General features: G+C 30.4%; 1 protein-coding gene across 1 annotated transcript; it reads right to left on the bottom strand.

The window, feature by feature from the left end:
• Positions 1 to 652: 652 nt before the first annotated feature.
• LOC107845493 (probable pyruvate, phosphate dikinase regulatory protein, chloroplastic) lies at positions 653 to 5248 on the bottom strand. The gene is made up of 3 exons (XM_016689847.2): positions 4670 to 5248; positions 1155 to 1797; positions 653 to 976 (listed from the first exon to the last, which is right to left on the bottom strand). Exons 1-3 carry the CDS (start codon positions 5123 to 5125, stop codon positions 873 to 875), a joined length of 1203 nt encoding a protein of 400 aa, XP_016545333.1. The 5' UTR covers positions 5126 to 5248; the 3' UTR covers positions 653 to 872.
• Positions 5249 to 20834: the final 15586 nt, after the last annotated feature.

Here is a 20834-nt window from a genome sequence, read left to right as displayed (position 1 = left end):
GAAGTGGCTTCGGTGGAGGACAAAATGCGGGAAGGAAGTCTGAGATGGTTTGGGCATATGATGAGTAGGGGCGCGAATGCCCCAATTCGTAGGTGTGAGAGTCTTGCTTTGAATGGCTTCAGGAGGGGTAGAGGTAGATCGAAGAAATATTGGAGGGAGGTGATTAGACATGACATGGAGCAGCTTCAGCTGACTGAGGACATGACCCTAGATAGGAAGGTGTGGAGGGCGCGGATAAGGGTAAAAGGCTAATGTTAGTATGTGGGTTGTAGCATGCAGTTAGGAGAGATCTTGTGTAGCCGGAAAAGTAACCCTAGGACTGTGTACCCGTCTTCTTATGTCTTAGTTCCTATTTGTCTTATTTCATGTCGCCAGTATTTTCTCATATTTCGTATTTCTACGATTACTATTTTATCATTTCTTATTCCTGATTTTCTTTTATGTCACCCCTCCCCTTCCCCCCCCCCCCCCAACCCCCCACCCCACACACACCTTATTTACTATTCTTTATCTTGAGCCGGGGGTCTATCAGAAACAGCCTCTCTACTTCTTCGGAAGTAGCGGTATAAATTGCGTACATCTTACCCTCCCCAGACCCCACTTTGTGGGAATATACTGGGTTTGTTGTTGTTGTATATTGTTGCAATATTTATTTGAGGTGCAGGAAGAGTTGACATTACCTATAATGTGTGCAAACTACATAGAGTACTGTACAATGTAAAGCAAAATGTACAAGACCAGTTATACATAGGTTGCAACCACAGTACGTTTATTGCTCTGGCACTGACAGCCCGAAGATGATGTCTTGGCTTTCAAGTATTGTCTTTCGTCGAACCTTCAGATCTGATCCATCAATGCTTCAGAGCAGCAGCTTAATAGCGTTTGGAAATTCTTGGCATTGAACACCTATTCTTTCTGTCATGGTAAAGTCTCAGAACAATAACAGCTGTCTCTTCAATAGCTTTAGCAGTAACTTCTGCAACCAAAGCAACAACAGGAAAAATGAATCATCAAAATCTCTAGTTAACTTCCTCATATATTCGTCTGTTGGTGTAATCATGGAGGTTAACACCTGATTATTAAGTCAGGTTTTACACGTAATAGCAGACAACAGAAAAACTTGAGCACACTATAAAATATAGGAGGCAAATTACCTATCACTGGCCAGACAGGGTTTTGCGCAAAAATTTTCCCAGCGTATTCCAACTCTTCTTTCACATAATCCATGTCCCAATAGTTCGACTTCAATTCTCCATTTAAACCCAGTGTCTTAGCTCTTGCTCTTCTGATGGATTGCAGAACAACAGGATTTATTGTCAAAGCAAAAACCTTTTCCGGGTTGACTTCAAAGAGAGTCTTGGGCAAATCTACATTCATGACAATTGGGACATTAGCTACTTTATACCCTTTCTGTGCTAGATAAATAGACAGTGGTGTCTTCCCAGTTCGTGATACACCGGTTAGAACTATATCAGCCATGTCCAGGTTTCGTGGCAAGGCACCATCATCTTGCTTTATGGTAAACTCAACTGCTTCAATCCTCCGGAAGTATTCCTCGCTGAGAGGAGTTTTCTGCCTCTCAGGAGCCCAGCGAGAGAGGCCAGAAGGTGAAACACCCAAATGGCCAGCAATTGCATCTGTAAGTGGTCCCAGTATATCATTAGATGCTACACCCCAGTGTTGACATGCTTGTTTGGCAGATTGAGCCATGGAAGGCTCAGCTAAAGTATAGACCACCATTGCCCTTTCTTTGGCTGCTTGCTTTATTATCTCCATTAATTTATCAACATCATCAATCTAGAAAATCGCGGTCCGTCAAGTGAAAACAGTTCAACAGAATAACAAACAGTTACTTGGTACTAGGAACAACACCTAATCTTTATCTTTGTTGTGAGATCACATTAAAAAGTTATTTCGCCGATTACTTCAGATAGTAAACATGGTTATTTAGATTCTAGATGATAAAAAAGAAATTTTCACATGAATCTTTCATATCAAGTATACTATTGTATAACTCTGACAAAACAAAGAAAAAACACGTCAGTAGCAGCTCCAAGGAAGCACATTATTTGTACACTAAATTTGTAGCCATTGATCAATTTTTTGTGCGTTTTCCAAGCATCTATGTGCAATAGCCACTCAAAGCTTCAATTCCAAACTTGTGGTCCAAAACTTCTTATAATATGGACTTCAACTGACAAGAAAAGGAGACATTCTTATAATGATTTTCGCTTTTGTTATTATGCAAGGTATAAACATACATGATAAAAGCAAAGATCTGGACTTCAAAAAATAGTGACCTAGCTCGTGACAGCAAATTCAATTGAATTTACTCTATTTTACTTGGACCATCTGCACATATACAAACATCTTGTAAAATGCAAAATATAAATAATCTCGATACAATTATTTATTTCAGTTCAGGTACTCTTAGCCACTTGTCCTTCCAATAGTCTTTTCTAGACTGTTTTTGTTTTTAGTAGGGAGTCTATATGAAACAGCCTCTCTACCTCACATCTGAGGTAAAGGTAAGGTCTGCGTACACTCTACACTTCCTAGACCCCACCTTATGGAAATGTACCGAGTATGTTGTTGTTGTAGGTTCTTCTCTAAGCCCCATTTATCTTTGGGGCAAGAGCACTTAGACAGTGAACTTTTACGCACTCTTTCAAAGTTAGCTGGTGACTAGAACCAAGAACCAAGAATTCTGATCTTACCGATATGAACATTATACTATAAAGTCAAAAAAAAAAAAAAGAACAAATTGGCTTAGTTTTTCTTTTCCACAATACACAAGTACTTGCCTATGTTTTAATCTTTTTCTTTTGGTCACATTGCCATTTCATCAAAACTACTAGCATTACAAGAAGAACACCCTCTATCCCAATCCACGTGGCATCCATTCGGCAACTGAAAAAAGCAAATGCAACATAATCTCCACACCTTCATGGTTTATGGATTTGTCTCCTTTATCTATGTGTGGCTTTGGAATATTTGTCTGGTTCAACTTTAGGAGATCTTTAGCATAGAGGTCAAGAAATCATTGCTGAAAGAGAAGCATTTGTTCAGAAGATCAATGCTAGGAAGAACCTTGCTGACATGTTCACGAAACCTCTTCTAATTGGCTTGATTGACATTTATGAAGAATGATTTAGCCCATAACGGCTTTTGCGGACAGAATGAAGCAAACTTGCTATATCAGCCAAAATTAGTCCAAGGTGTAGATTTGTAATATGGCTAATTAGAAAGCATTATCGGACATCCTATATAGAAATTAGCATGTGCCTATTGGAACTTGGCTGATCATATTTCTTGGAGCCAAAATTTGGTCCCCGTGGAGGAGATATATTTGGTCATTTCACTTTTTCTTTTTACACAACTTGGAGACAAAGTTTTGCTCCTAATAAAGGAGAGCAATTCTTCTTATATAAAACACACATACGTCAAGAGCTTCTCTATTCTTGTCTTCTTCACCCTTGCTGGAGTATTTTGTAAGAGTGATTGTTGGGAAACGCCTTGTATAAATTCTTTCTTTGGAATGGTCTTGTGAGGTTATTCTCTCCGGCATTGATGAAAAAGAAACATCTCCTTAACTATGGTGGGAGAGTTACTCATGTTAAATCTGTCTTACAATCTCTTCCTGTTAGCAAACCAGCGGGCCGGGGACAACCCCCCAAAAAACGAATTTTCCACGCGACGGTCTTTATTTGAGATATTTGAGATAATAAGAGTATCTACTCTCTTTGTACTTGACCGAACTATATTAAATTTGTCTCCTTTACTTCCCTAAGGAAAAGGATCACATTTACCCCTACTTTAATATTTTGTTTACATCTATCCTCCATTATACTATGGGGCCAAACTTATTATCCCACCATTAAGAAACTTTTCAAATATATCCTCAAATTAACAGATTCCTCCTATTCTAATTTCAATTACCCAATTACTCGTAACCTACCACCAATAACCAATTTCAAATATACTTTGGTTGGTTAAAGGCATAAATTTATCCGAGAATAAATTTATATTGTCAACCAAACAAGTATCCCACATTATCCCATGTACTAAACTACCCTCCACACACTGTTTGGATGATTGTTACATATTGTTTCTTAATGTATCATATTGTATTATATTGTGTTGTATTATATCATACTTTGTTTTTTTAATGAATACAACATTTAGATAGATTGTATTCATTTCATGTCGTTACATAATTTCACTCATTCATCAATTATTTGAAGGATAAACTTACTAGAAAAGCAAGGTATAGAGTAGGACTAATATAAAATGGTAGGATAAGGATAAAATAAGATTACTAAATAAATAATAATAAGTAAAAGTAAAATAAAATATAAGATAACGACCCACTCACAGTGATCGTTACATAAAATTAGACTTTTCCGTCAATATCAAATAATGGAACTTATTGACAATAAACTTACTACACAAGTAGAGTACAGGGTGGGACTAAAATAAAATGTTAAAAGATAAAAGGCGCAATCAAATTGATCAATAATAAAATGAGAAACTTCGTCATCACGTAACAATGAAATTTAATGACCCAAATCAAAACAAACATGACATTGGTAGTGACGATAAATGGGTAACAACCATCCAAATAGAGAGTAAGTATCATAAGTAGATATGAATAAATACAAAAACTTACCCCAGAGAACAAGTGAGTATTGACAGGGCAAACACCATCAATTAAGCAATAATCAAATTGTCCCAACGCAGCATTAACGGCGTGTTCCGCCGTCCATCCAGTTCCATCTGACAAAATAAATATCGGTATCCCTCCGCCGTTACCCTCCTTCTCATCATCCGACGAACTCGACCGGCTATCACGTTTATTATTAGGAGGAGACATAGGCAATAACAACGACTCAATTTCCGGTTGACTCCGAACCGGTAATGAACCGGACTTGGTAAGCAAGGATTCAGTACTGGTAGACCGGTCTAGTTTCCTGCCGGACCGGATGGTTCGAGCTCTGGACCACCGGTTTAATTGAGGACTGGCTTTAATTTTTCGGACCGGTTCATCGGAAGCTTCGGATGATGGAGGAGATGGGCTGTTTCTAGTGCCGGAACCGGACACGTGCAAGCTAGAAGAACAAATCATTTCCTTTGTATTTTTTTAATCACTGGAACCTACATGGTGTTTGTTTTATTAAAACGCCGTGTCAGTTGAGATATTTTTGCGGGTTTCATCAATATTTCGGATCGGCTCATATCTGGCCCAACGAAAGTGTCATATTAACACTATAATTATAATAAATAATAATATTTTTATAAAATTACAGTATATAGAAGAGTAGTATTATTTACTCATTAACTAGTTAAGTGTATATTTTACTCTCATTGCTTTACAGTTTTTTTATTTTCACTCCACTATTTTACCCTCCCAAATATAACCATATCTTTTATCCTTTTTTTTCATCATATTTTTTTATTTTTTTATTTTTTTATTTCCACTTTTTTTTTCTCTCTTCAATCTCTTCTTTTTTTTTTCATATTTGAAAATAATTATCTCCATGATTTTCAAGATTTCAAAATAAAACATCATTACTATCTTTCACTCTCTTATATTTCTATCTTTCTTTTCTTGTTAGTTTTTTTCATCTTGGTTTTTATTATTTTATTTTGATTTTTTGACCTTTTTTTTCCTTTTTTATTTTTTTCTTTCCACTTTATTTTCTCTCTTCTATTTCTCTTTTTTTTCCTTTTTCATTTTCTTTTTTTTTTTCTTTCTCGTATCTTTTTTTTCTTTTTCTATTTTCTTTTTCTTCTTCTTTTTTATTGTTTATTTTGTTTCTTTTTTTCTTTTATTTTACAATTTTATTTCTCTTTCTTCCTTTTTTTTTCTTTTTTACTTTTCCTTTTTTCCTTTTTTTCTTTTTTTCTTTTTGTTTTTTTTCTGTTTTTTTAGTCTTGTATCTCTAACTTTTAGTTTTGAAAAGATAAATATGTATAGCACATACATATGTTCAAAAAAACATACAAAATACATAGTCATACAGATCTGAATATGTATTTACAGTACAAAACATACATATGTATTTACGAAATATATATCATATTCATATTAAACGATAACAAACATAACTATATTATATATCTTCATATGTATTTGCGAAATACAAAGATGACTTATATAAAATAAGAATATATATATGGATCAGGTATGCATTTTGTAAATACATATGCAGAGTTATATGTCTTTTATATGATATTGAATTTGTCTTTGAACTTTATATATTATGTCATTTTAGAGGGTAACATATGTATTTATTTATTTTCTTTTACTGTTTTAAGATATGTATATATATATTTTTATTATCTATATGTATATGTATATATATATATATATATATATATATATATATATAATTGTCATTTTTGTTATAGAGATTTTGTATCATATATGTTTATATATACATGTGAGTAAGATATATATTTCTGTAAATACATATGCAGATATATCTGTATGTTTTTTACTGTAAATACATATGCAGATCTGTATGTCTATTTATTTTGTATTATTTTTGAATATGTATATACGATATAGATATTTGTCTTTTAAAAATAAAAGATGGAGATAGAAGAGAGAAAAAAATAGAAAAAAAATAAAAATTCGAAAAAAAAAGTGAATAAGGATTATCACAATGAATTATATTTGTTCGATACACTGTTGTCAATATAAATATTGAAAAAATAAATAAAAGAAATTTCAATTTAAAACAATAAAAAAAAAAAGGACTTGTGTTGGATTGGCACTACAAATATAATCCAAACCAAATAAAATTGATAAAAAAAAAGCATAGATGAGAGAATAAATAAAGAATAAGTGAAAAACAAAACTATAATTTACTTAAATTTATTGAATCCATAATGAATTCAATCAAGTTAAGTGAGAAAATAAAACTTGATTTCTTTGTTAGCTTTAGTAGAGTTCCAATGAAAAACGGAAAACCAACCAAAATGCCCGAATTTATTATTTCTAAGATCAATTTTTATTTTTAAGATCAATAAAATAAGAGGTTTTGTCGTTATAGAACATGGAATTCGATGTAAGCAATGATAAATAAATACCAATAGAAAAGAAAAGGGAGGAAATACAAAAGAAAGAGAAATAGAAGTGTAAAAACAAAAGCGAAAAAAAATTAAAAAAAGAAGAAAAAGAAGAAAACAAAAAAAAATATAAGAAAAGGAAAAAAAATGAAAAAGGAAAAAATAAATTAAAAAGGAAAAAATGGAGAAGTAGAAGAGAGAAAATAAAGTGGAAAAAAATAAAAAAGAAAAAGAAATTAAAAAAAAATAAAAAAAAAGGATTAAAAAAAATAAAAAAACTAACAAGAAAAAATAGTTAGAGATATAAGAGAATGATATTTTGAAATTTTGAAGATCATGAAAATAATAATATTCATATTTGAGTTTGATTTGGAAAAAGGAATCTACTAATTTAAATAAGAGTAATTTATGAAAATTTAATTAAATGAGATAATTATTCCTTATTTAACTCAATTAATTTGAGTAAAAAAAGGGCAACAAATCTTATTGTATATGTATTTGTATAGCAATATTTATATGTATTTGTATAGCAATATTTTACTTAAAATACAAAATACAATTTACTATTTTTCGTAATTATGAAACTGTTGCTATAAAAGTTACAATTAAGGCCCTATAGTTGTTAATATTTCTGAAATTTTCCACTAACTTTTTAAAGTATTGGGCCAATGTTTTGGTGGTCCAGTTATTCTAATTAATGGGCCCATGTTTTTGACTCCTTGATTGGCATTTATAGCCATTGAGAACTTTGCACAAAATGGCCGAATTTAATTTTTGTGGGCCAGTATTAGTAGCCCATAACATTTGTGTATAATATTGGGCAAAATTCAGATATAACATACTTAAGAACCTAATTATTAGTTTTACAGCAATAGTTTGATAATTATATTTTATATCAACTTATATTTTGTATTTTTTAAAATTTTGCTGGAAAAATACATGTACAAAAAAATTATTGCACTTAATTAACTGAAATTAGTTGAGCTATATATGGTATAATTACCAATTAAGTAATTATGTAGATTCCTTTTCCATTTAAAACTCTTAAAAAATGTGACATCCGTTATAACTTGAGAATTCAAATTTTAGTTTTTTTCCCATTAATAGCTGCATCTTTTCTTAGTTATTTGTTCTAAACTTACCCTGTTTTGGAAAGTCAAGCATTGGTGTTGCTGAATCAAATTGGACTGATTCTTCTTCAAAATCAACAGCAATTGCAAAACGATGCAGTAATTTGATTGAATCAAATTCAATTGTTGATTCATCTGTTCCATTTGTTTGAATTCAACTGTCAGTTGAAAATTCAACCATTACTACTGTTTAAGGTACATAATCATTATTGTTATTCAGTTCATTTTTTTAACCATTACTGATGTGCCTATCAAGTTTTGTTTGTTGACTTTAATTTGTATGTGAAAAAATTTAAAAATAAATTCGAGTTAGATTCAAGGCAGCAGTAAAATTGGAATTCAAGTATCTGTTCCAAATTTCATCTTTAAAGTAGTTTTAATGGGAAAAAAATTAGTATTTGAATATTATTTTGAGGATCGTTTGTTGTTATTTTGATTGTTTTAACAGTAGAACAAATTGTAAACAACTTTCGAATTGAAGTTGATTCAATTATTTTCTGAAATACTAGATAAATGAATGATCGAATGTATCTGTTGAATTTGATGATATTCTATGAACTCATACAAAAGTATAAAATATCTGTTGCATATGTATTTTTGATTTGCTTAATGTTAACACTGCATATGTATTTTTGCTTTGTTGTCGGAATTCTATAGTATAAATGTATATTTGAAAAGATATTTTACTTTAAGGAAATGCAGTGTAAATGTATTTTTTAAATTGAGTTGCTGGCTGTGTAACTTTGTTTGCACTTAAATCTGAGAAGTGCGTTTTATAACAAGTGACATTTGACAAATATGTATAAAACATATCAAATTACAAATTATGTATATTGCAGATGTATTTTTTTGATATGCTTAATGTTAACACTGCATATGTATTTTTGATATGATTTATGTTAACATTGCATATGTATTTTTATTTTGCTTTTCGGAATTTGAGAATATAAGTGTATGTGTAAAAATATATTTCGTACCTGTTTTACTTTCGTTTAATGGAGTATTTTCATTATTTGATTGAAAACTTTTGCTGTATTTGTGTGTAATTTTAAACAAATATTTTTTAAATGTATTTTATAAATTGAGATGTTGGTTGGGTAACTTTGTCTGCACTTAAAGCTGTAAATAGTGTGTTAAAATAAGTGATATCTGACAAATATGTATATTTGTTTATTTGTTGGTTAAATCAAGTAGAAATGGGAAACATACCAGTCCTTGTGAAGCACTTTGGTCGATGGACGTACGAAAAGAACTTTGAAGAATATGTCACTGATGCTATACTGTTGAGCACATCAGCAATATTCGTTGAGCTGCACGATGTTTTGGCATCTCACTTAAGTGTGGATTTAACCAGAAAATGTATTTTAGTGGAATATCAAATCACTGTTAATGCATGGCAGATAGAAATACATAACGATATGGGTTTGAAGGTGTTTATATTGCAAAAAAAGCTGATACAAGACATGAATTGTCTTCCTTTATATGTAAGCATTTTGGATAAAGTTGTAGGGAACAAATTGACAAGTTCATCTATATGTGTTGCTGAAAGAGGAATCAACTGTAACAACTTACAAACATTGATAAATATAACAAATGGAGGAGCTTTGGTGGTTTGTGAAGATACACAAGCATTAGATTTTTTTGAGATAGATACTGTTGAGGTGATTATCTCAGACCCACATCACAAGCATGTTGAGGACGATCAGGTTTACTTGACAAATTTTTTTTTTTTAAAGTCAGTCATGAAGGACTATGCAATTAGGGAAAAGTTTCAAACGCGCAGTAAAAGGTCTAGTAAGAAAACGTACGTACATTCTATATCACTCTGATTTTGTTAAATATTACTTTGGATATGTATTTTGAATATATTTAATCATGTTTGATACAGTTATACATTATTTTGTTAATCAAGATACTGCGAGTTCTTAATGTGTGCATCAGGCATGGGAGACACTGGAATGTTTAGAATTAGGAGATTCATACCTGAACATACTTGCCCAGTGAAGGACAAGATCTATCCAAAGGTACATGCAACTAGTATGTTGATAGCTGATATGCTTAAATAGAAATTCAAAAATCGCAAACGAAAATATAGTGCGACGGAAATAAAAAATGACATGAAGAAAGATTTTGGTATGGATTTGACATACATTTTATGTTGGAGGGCCAAGGAAAGAGTGTTAGAAGAGTTGAGGGGCAAGCCATCAACATCTTATGGGAAACTGCCATCATACTTTTATGTGCTGAATACTACTTATCCGGAGTCACATATAAGAATGGAGAAGACAGATGATAATGCATTCTTGTATGTATTTATCGCTCTACATGCATTCATTAAAGGATTCAATCATTGTAGACCAGTCGTAGTTGTTGATGCTAGTCATCTGAGAAGAATGTATACTGGGACATTTGTAACAGCATGTACAACGGACGGAGCAGGTTAGTATCATTTAATAATAATTACATTGTATAACTGGTTGTATTTTTTTTATATTCCTGTTGTTGACTTGAAAAATACATATATCAAATTCATATATACATATCTGTATGTAATTACATATATTTCAAAGTTTCCTGAATGAAACATGTAAAATTAATTATGTTTGATAGTTAGGTGCAATTATATTTTATTATATGTAATTGATACCATTTCTGGTAGATAAAATATACATTTTAATTGACCGATATTTGTAATAAATACATATGCAGTTCCTAACTGTATTTAAATTGGCCTGTGTTGTGCAGTTTATATTTTTTCTTTGGCATATGGTGTGCTTGAATCTGAAAATGATGAATTATGTATACAGGTCATATATTTTCTTTGGCATATGGTGTGCTTGATTCTGAAAATGATGCATCCTGGACGTGGTTCTTCGAAAATCTAAAGGAAGCGTACGGGGTAACACAAAACATGTGTGTTGTGTCTGATAGGAATCCAAGCATCATAAAGGTTGTTGGTGATGTGTATGAAGATGTTCCACATTATGCATGTATGTGGCATCTATGGAGAAATGTGAAAAAACTTTATAGAAAGTCATACGATGCATTGTCGAAGATCTTTTATACAATGGCCAAATCATATTCAAAGTCAGAATTCCACATGTTAATAAAAAAAGTTGAGGCAACTGATATGAGGGTGAAGAAATATTTCGAATTGATGGGTTACGAAAAGTGGGCTAGATCGTATGCAACAGTTCATTGAGGATGAACTTTAACTTCAAATATTGCGGAGTCAATAAATGGAGTGCTTGTATCAGCTAGAGAACTGCCAATTTATGACTTTCTTAAGAAAGTTCGAATACTATTTGCAAAATGAAATTATGCAAATAGGCAGGAGGCTTCATATACCTTCACAACACTCATTGAAAAGTTTAATGACATACTTAGTGAGAACGAGACTTTGTGTACCCATATGACGGTATGACCTTTTAGATTTGTGAAAATTATATTTATGGAAACATAAATATGAAAATACTTTCCATGAAGTTGTAAATTAATGAAAAGATATACAACATAAAAAATATGAAAATTTAAAAACATAATATGTATTTTGCAAATGAATTTTGTTGTATTGAAAATTATTAACAACTGCATATGTATTTGGCTGCTCTGTAAAAAAGTACTCTGCATATGTATTTTTATTTTTTTAAATACTGGTGTGCTTACAACATATCATGAAATATGAAATTCATCTTTTTGTATCAGTGCATTTAATTTTTTTTTACGTCAGGTTGTACCAGCCACAAAATATGTGTATACGGTACACGACAAATAAAAGCACTTCATTGTTTGCATCAAGGAAAAAAGTGCTCACGTAATGCTTTTCAAATAGATGAGATACCATGTGCACATGCTTATGCGGTGTTGGAGAAAAAGAATTTTGAGAAGGGGCCATACTGTTTAGATTTGTTTAAACCAAAAACTGTTTTGAAGACATATGATATTCAAATCTATCAGTTGCCACACAACGATGACTGGATAATTCCAGAGAGCATACGTGATGAAATAGTACCACCTCCAAAATTTAAAAGACCTCCAGGAAAACCTGTAAAGAAGATCGTGGAAAATCAGGTTGGGATATGTTTGGAAAGAAGAATATCAACTCATCCGGTGGTTGTGGGGCTATGGGTCACAATAGGCATTCTTGTAGAAAATATCGCACATGATACATTTCTTCTTTTGTATTATTTCTTAAAATATTTTTTTTTCATTTTTTATAATGATGAACTAATTCAGTTTAGTTAATGCGTTTATGAATCATTTGACAATTGAAGATAGTAATATTTGAATAATGAAGCTATATATGTTTCAAAAGCTGTACATTACACATGTATTTTCTAGTAGCAGTTCATATGTATTTTTGACATAGTAAATATATTTTAGGTTAAAGGTGGTAACTTTGATTAACCAAATAAGTATATGATTCCTAATTGTTCAAATGTTTAAATATATGTGACAAGTTCTGTAAATATATGTTTGAATTGCATAATGTTATTACTGCATATGTATTTACATTGTAAAAATACATTTGATGTATAATCCATATGTATTTTTAATAAAAATATCATCACTGCATATGTATTTTGTGACTAAATCAAATCTATAACTGGATTAAAAAGTCATATTTATCTGTAATTCAAATTCTCTTGTATAATGATTTAAAATGAACACATATCAAAATTACATATTAGGTTTGATCTATATGTATTTTTCATTAGCTTTATATTAACATGGCATATGTATTTTTTTGACAAATATTTTTAATGTATAATCCATATGTATTTTATAGCAAAATATCAACACTGTATATTTATTTTGTAAATAACTGCAATAATTTTTGAAATTTCACTTTAATTTAAATCCTAATTTATAATTATAGGTAATGAAAACATCCTCAAAATGCATATAAGATATGTTGTAGTTGTATTTTTGTAATGTTTGATTCTAACATTTCATATGTATTTTTATGCTGAAAAACAATTGATTTATACAACATTTGTATTTTTCTGCATAATATGAAAACTACATATGTATTTTTTAACTAAATATCACAGTAAAAGGTAGAACTCCATAAATCTCACACTACATGTTATATTTAATAATATAGGAAGGTGGTGAAAAACTTTAAAGAACAACAACAAGATAGTAAAATACATATTATGAATGTTCTATATGTATTTTTGCAATATTTGATTTTAACACTGCATATGTATTTTTAGGCTAAATACAATTAATTTATATGATATATGTATTTTTAAACATAATATAAAAACTACGTAAGTTTTTTTTAACAATATCTCACAGTAAATGGTAGAACTCTATGAAATAGAACCAATTCAAAACATAAAAATTAGTTTGTACAATCAAAACCTACATCCATAAACTAGTTTCTAAAATACAAAAAGTCAAAAATCCATCAACCATCATACATAGACAGCTTCAGTGACACTAGTTATTCTACTTTGCCTTGCAGGCCTCAATGGTGCTTCGACATCACTAGTGACATTTGGTTCTTGTTTTCGGATCCCATAGTCCCACAAAAGTGCAGCATATCTTGTACGTAGTGCGTTGGGGTCGAACTCAGTCACAATAACTTTGTGACTATAAGAAAGGCACTCTGCATACATAATCATAAAGACACCACAATCCCTACAAAAAAAAAAACTAAATCTGATTAAATAGTGAAATATATTTTGTACAAACATACAATTTTGGTGTATGTAAATTGAAAACTTACAAGCTTCCACTCGGTTGTTGAGGTAAATCATCTTCAAATAAAACATCAAACATATCTGAGGATTCTTTGTCTTTGTATCTTGGATGATTTTGAAGATCAATTTCTTTCTTAACATAGAAATCACAAGCTTGGAGACACAATGGAATAATTGTTGCTATTTTCTCGATCTCAGAAAGAACAGCCGCATAATGACCACTGAATTCATATGAATCATACAAGAATATACACCTCTCTGAAAATGATAAAACCGCGAGAACCCAGTGATGTTTTTCCTTTATATTGACCAAAATAAAAATATCTTTCACTGTATGCCATAGCACTGCAGCATGCATACGGAACCCATTGATGTATTCAATAAGATGGTGCTCCTGTCCTCCAACATTAAGGTTTTGATGATCCATAGAATATACATCATTCAAAGATCTAATTACATTCATAAAGTTACAGTCAACTGTACTGTATTTGTATGATTTGTTTGGCTCATTTTTGTACGAACTGTGCGGACCATACTTTGACTTCTTCCTCAAGTAATATAAGCAGACATTAATATGCTGCATTAGTGAATACCACAAAATTTAGAGCATTCAAAAAAATTGTATTCTAAATATTAAAGTGTATGCAAGAAAAAAATACATATGCATTTTTTTTATATTAATGTAGAAGACTTGTGTATCTAAAATTACATTCTTAAAGTTCAGTTACATGCAGATAATGTTATCTAATAGAATATGCAACAATATGTGATATAGTATACTATATCATACTTTGAATACTTAAAAATACATATATGTTAAACCATATGTATTTTCAATGTAACCTAATATGTATTTTTAAGTATTGTTACAGATGAAATGGAAATTTTTTTAAAATAATATACTAACCAAGTCTGTCCATGTCTGATTTGCAAACTCCATCTTATAGAATCAATTTTTGTCTTCAACAGTCTCAACACCAAAATGTATCTTTGGAATTTCTGATTTTCCCTTCTTGTAATGATCCACTTTTTCTTTCCTAGGTATTTTAAGGAGATGGTAAACCATGAAAACATCTATTGATACAAAAAAATAATTTGAAGCAATTCAAAAGAACTATCTCTTGACAGTAGCTTTTAATAGGTCGGCAGAAATTCAGTCGTTGAAGTTCTTGACAATCTTCGTATCTATTATCCCATCAATCGGGTGATATAAAAATGAATGTTTCTGGAGAAATATGCGTATTAGTCAATGTTTCTGGAGAAATATGCGTATTAGCCCTGCTGATCTCCCTATATAATTATAGAATATAAAAACTTAATAAATACAAACTTATTTGCAAGACATATTACATAAAAAATTATATATATCTTATTGTACTTATCAGCTGCTGAACCAAATTTTTTGGTGTATGGCGATTCCTTGAATTTTGATAGTCACCTAATCCTTAACTTTGGTCTGGGAGTGTTAACTTCACGATTAGTGGATGGATGAATCATGATGCTTTTTTGATCGTAGACATTCAAGCTAGGTAGAAACTCATCCGGGATTGTGTTTTGTAAATTAGGCCACAATTGTTCATCCCTCTGTTCACTATTGCTTACTTCTTGTGTATTAGGAGGTGTCCTAACTTGCTCCTCTATAGCAAGTTCGACCTCTGAATTCACCAGTGAATTTGAACTCAAATCAGTGATCCCTCTGTTCATCTAACGAAAAAAATTGAAAAATGAATATTACTTTTTTTCTATCAAATTGAACCTAAATAAACTCTAAATGTATTATAGTAAGATACATACTTGATCATGATCTTCAGTAACAGTCTCAGAAGTTTTTGCATCCAAAATTTCATGTTCTTCTTGATGGTTTGCGGATGGATGTATGATGATGCTTTGAATTTGATAGGCATTTAGGCTCGGTAACATCTCATCAGGATTGTGAATTGCGAATCAGACAAAATTATTTCATCAATTTTCTCATCGCTGGTCTTCAAAAAAATAAAAGAAAAAATTTAATTGTCCTCTGGATTATTACATGACATGAAGACAAAGTTAACATCACTATACTTACTCGACAATCATGTTGAACAATCTTCTTAGAATGTAAGTAATCCAAATTCATACTTTGGAGAAGCTCATCAGGGATTAATTGTTGAGAATCAATTTCAACATTCATTTTTTCGGAGTGCAAATCAGTGTGCCCCTTGAAAACAAGTAAAAAAATCAAAACATCAAACAAACATGTACTTGTATCTGTTTATATATGTGAATTCAAATGAATATATATATAAAACATAATTATTTACCTTTTTACCAAGCAAATTTGCCTCCAATTACTGATCAACCTCCGAACTTAATCGTTGTCGTGATCTTTCGGTACCAACATAATCCATATTCTGGAGGTCAGGATCTTTATCTGCATGTTGTTCCTACAAATACATATACAAATTCAAATAACATATTATTACTTGAGTCAAACAAAATATGTTTTTTTTTATGAAAACGAATATATGTATATACAAATACACTTAAATACATATTGATATATAACATCAAACTCAAAAATACATATTAAAGAACATAATAAAAAAAATCACTCTTTGTTAAAACACATATGAAGTGTTACAAATTACATATGAGTAAAATAAAAATACATATACAGTGTATAGAATACATTAAAAATACATATTAATATATAACATAAAACTCAAAAATATATATTTATGAACATAACAAAAAAACACTCAGTGTTAAAATACATATATTTCTAGTGTTAAAAAAATACATGTGAGTAAAACTAAAAAATACATTTGCAGTGTGTAGAACACATTAAAAATACATATTGATATATAACATCAAATTGAAAAATATATATATTTGAACAAAGCTAAAAACACACTGTGTTGCATGTTATAATATTTTTAATAAACGAAATTATATGTATTGTTATGTGAGCATCATTAAAAATGTATATATACACTACATGTGATGTAAAAAATAATTGTATTTAATGAATAATGCATATGTATTTAATAAGTAAACAACACATAAAAAAATAAAACTTGCATATCATACTAAAGTCAATCTTCAATTCAATTCCAAATTTGAAAGTTTTATAAACTTTAAAAGTACAACTAAATCTGTATTTGAACTTTAATGTTTACCTTTGTATTGTCAGAAATATTATCCGAATATTGAACAACATCAGGACTGAAATATTATCCATATTGCTCTAATCCCCCCTCATCAACATTTGATTTATCATCTTCTATATCTACAACCTGATCCTGAAAAAATTAAGTCCAATAACATAATAAGTTATTATGCTGTATTTGTATAAGGCAGTCCAATAAGTATACATATTCAAATCAACTAAGATTTTCAAAGAAAAAATTTACCTTGCTTTGAGCAAATGCTTTCTTCATCGTTTTGAATTTTTTTCTCATTAGTTCACGAATTTCTTTAAACTCGCGACGAACCTGTTTTGATACAAAATCAATAAACAAAGTTTTTTCCATGTAAAATAAATATTTGTCAAAAAATAATTACCTCATCACGGAATGCATCAAAATCTTTCTTAAAAATAAAGGCTTTTTTTTCAACATGACTCTCAGACTTTGAGACGGTTACTTCCTCTACATAAATATCTGACTTTGACTGTACCTGAGGAAAAATAACCCGAGCTGTTTGCTTTTCTTTCTTCGTTTTTGAAGAAGAGCCTGTCGTATTGGAATTGGCTTGAAAACTGGTGTCTTCATTCCATCACCCTTTGCAGCACGAGGAGCTGGTGTCCTCATTTGGGTATGCTCGTTTACTTGCTTTTTCATTAAAGGTTTCTTCGCTACTGGTGTTGATGAATCAACCTTTTGTTTCTTCTTTGAATGTTCGTTGATCTTTCTTGATGGTGGATCCTGGAAGTCGTCATCAGAATCAACAGAACGTTCATGTTGTATTGCATCCTTATTTGGTATTTGTCATTTTGCCAGCTCCTTTTTCGTTGGCTATATGTTCTTAAAGACAACCTAGAATAATAGGTAAATAATATATGTTAAAGAATTAGTTAAACAATTGTAAATGAAAATGTATATATGTATACTATAAATTACATATGAATACATATGTATTTAGTAACAACAAACCTTGCCATTGTCATTGAACATAACATTCATCAAAAACTCAAAGCGTGGATGAGGTGCAATTGTCTTCCAATTTAATAATCGCAGAATTCGATTAACAACCTTTGATGCAATCTTTGGTGGGACATTAGAACAACACTCGTAAAACCACACTTGAATAGCCAGTGACATTTTCTGAATCAAATAAAATTGACCATCAGCTTTCAACCGTTGTTCAAACTTCTGGCCAGATCTTCAAAAGATAAAGAACCCCATAGAAAATTCTTATATCTTTCACTATCGACCAAATCGAAATGAAGACGAGGTATAACCATAGTTTCAACATTAGATAACACAAATGAATGCAGGAAATACAGGATTGCAAATTTCTCAGCATCCTCATCATTGTTCTCCCCCCATACTTTCTCCGTGAATGCTAGAATTGCCTTTTCTGTATAATTTCTGCCCCATTAAAATACTTCTCAATCATCCTATTTGGTACACCCTCATAAAAAATAAAGTTATATCTATTTGACACACAATTCAATCCAGTTATGATAGCAAATTTCCTGGGAGTAAAATTAAGAAAGGTGCCATTAGTATAAATCAGAATCCCAGAAAAAGAACTACCCTTCACCTCAAGCGTCATAACGCATCTGCACAACTGTGCTTGCACTACACATTGCTGCTTCTTCATAAAATAACCAAAAATATTATTGTCGCAAAAGTTTTTAAACTGTTCCTTGTTTAAAATTGCGCGTATGCTTCCATAAATATCTGTCACTGTACGAGCACATGTGTGGTGCAAATCTTGGAAGTTTTTTGACTATGAATATTTCGTCCCGCATAACCTATACAAAGTAAAACTACCACTTCTTAATCTGTAAACAAAATTCAAGCATACAAAAAAAAAATATAACATGCAACCAACACTGAAAAACATATCACATATAATCAAAATTACAAGCAACACTAAAAAATACAAATCAAGTATCCTAAAAATACAACCAACATTGAAAAATATAAATCAATTATGGTAAAAATACAAACAAGACTGGAAAAAACATATCAAGTAAGCCAAAAATATATATAGCCAATGGCATACCCTATAGCGAATATACTTATATGGTAGTTAAACTAAAAGTAACATGCATATGTATTTTATCAGTGCAAAATATAACAAATTCTTAAAAAAATACATATAGCAAAAAAAACCTGTTCATGAGTATTAACCTATTTATTGTCAGTATATTTTCACAATTATCCTATCATCTTCACAAATATGTTTTCTACTAAATTTGTCCTCCACATATCATCAAAAACATTAAATACATATTCAGTATTTCAAAAAATACATATAACTTACAACTTTAGTAACATCTAAACTTATAGCAAAATACATTTACTTAAAAAATAAATTTACAAAAAAAAAAAATACCTCTTTATCACTATCTTCTTGAGAATCATCAGCAAAAGAATTCTGCACTTCCTCATCAACCTTAATACTCAAAACTTCAATTTCTTGAGCTTTTCTTTTCTTCTCTTTGCCTTTTTTAATTTTTGTTTCCTTTGAAGAATGCTTTTTCTGCAATCTTTTTTTTTTTCATAATTTCTGTCATCTTAATCGGATCATTGTGAAATTTTGACCTAATCTCCTTCGATTTGTGAGATTTCTTAAACTGTAAAGAAGATGAAACAATTTTAACAACTTCTTCTTGAGTTAAGCGATACTAAAAGACGTTCCACAATTTGAAACCAAATTTAAATTTCGTATGCCAGTAGTTTTATTTGGTGATTCTAGTGTTTGTTCATCCGTTAAAACAAAAATAAATTAAAATTTGATTTTGAGATGTGTTAGAGTCAAAAAATCCAAAAACAAAAACATAAAATAGCTAAATTAAGTGTTACCTGAAATATATGAAGATTTGATATAGCTAAAATCGTGCAAAAGAAAGTAAAAGTGAAGCTGGAAGTTTTTGTTAATGGCGGAAAAAACGAGAAAATATCTTTCAAAAATGGAGAGAGAAGGAATAGTGGCGTGAAAAGAGGGGTAATTGAAGGTTACTTTTTCAATGAGATAAAAAAAGAGAAACACAATAAAAATATGCCATAAATGCTATGAAATATAATTTCATAAAATTAGTGTTATTTTTTATAATTTAATACACAGATATGTTACTTTATGTATTTTGCCCTATAATATTTAGGCAAAATTTTTGAAACAACTAATATTTAAATGATAAATGAGGCGTTGTAGCTAAAGTTTGCCTAATTACAAGATGTAGTTAAAGTTTAGTAGTTAAATATACAAATCAAAGATTGTATATACAAATACAAATTTACTTTAGAGATTTGTATATGAGTCTTGTAATTAGAGAAATTCTGAAATTAGAGATTTGCATATGAGCCCTGAGATTTATATATGAACCTTGAAATATACAAATATATAAATACAAAAGTAATGCACAATTAGCTATTTAATCTAAACCTTAACTGCAAATGATAATTATTTTAAATATTAGTTACGATTGCAGGTGTTGCAGATCATATCAAACAAGAATTGAGGCTAAAAATGTGATCAAGGCCATTGGGAAGATTTAAAGATCCTTTTTGTGGATAGGAGTTGTGACTATATATAAGAAAAGCTTTAATGTCCTAGAAGATCAGATGTAAACCTCTTGTTGCAAGTAGCCTAAATGTAATTGATTTAAAACTATGGAATAAATCTGTAATACTTAAGCAACTATGAAGAAGAAGGATTGTCTGTGGATTCAATTAGTACACAACTATTTCATTAAGAGGAGAGACCT

Source organism: Capsicum annuum, chromosome 10, assembly GCF_002878395.1.
Source record: "Capsicum annuum cultivar UCD-10X-F1 chromosome 10, UCD10Xv1.1, whole genome shotgun sequence".
NCBI lineage: Eukaryota > Viridiplantae > Streptophyta > Magnoliopsida > Solanales > Solanaceae > Capsicum > Capsicum annuum.
The sequence above is the reverse complement of the archived record's forward strand: the minus strand, read 5'-3'. Positions and strand labels throughout refer to the sequence as shown.

Excerpts from the sequence above, each read along its gene's own strand:
- LOC107845493 (XM_016689847.2), bottom strand. The coding sequence starts at position 5,125 with ATGATTTGTTCTTCTAGCTTGCACGTGTCCGGTTCCGGCACTAGAAAC. Across the intron at positions 1,798-4,669 it reads ATACTCACTTGTTCTCTGGG|ATTGATGATGTTGATAAATT; the intron begins GTAAGTTTTTGT and ends GCGATTTTCTAG. Across the intron at positions 977-1,154 it reads CCCTGTCTGGCCAGTGATAG|AAGTTACTGCTAAAGCTATT; the intron begins GTAATTTGCCTC and ends CTTTGGTTGCAG.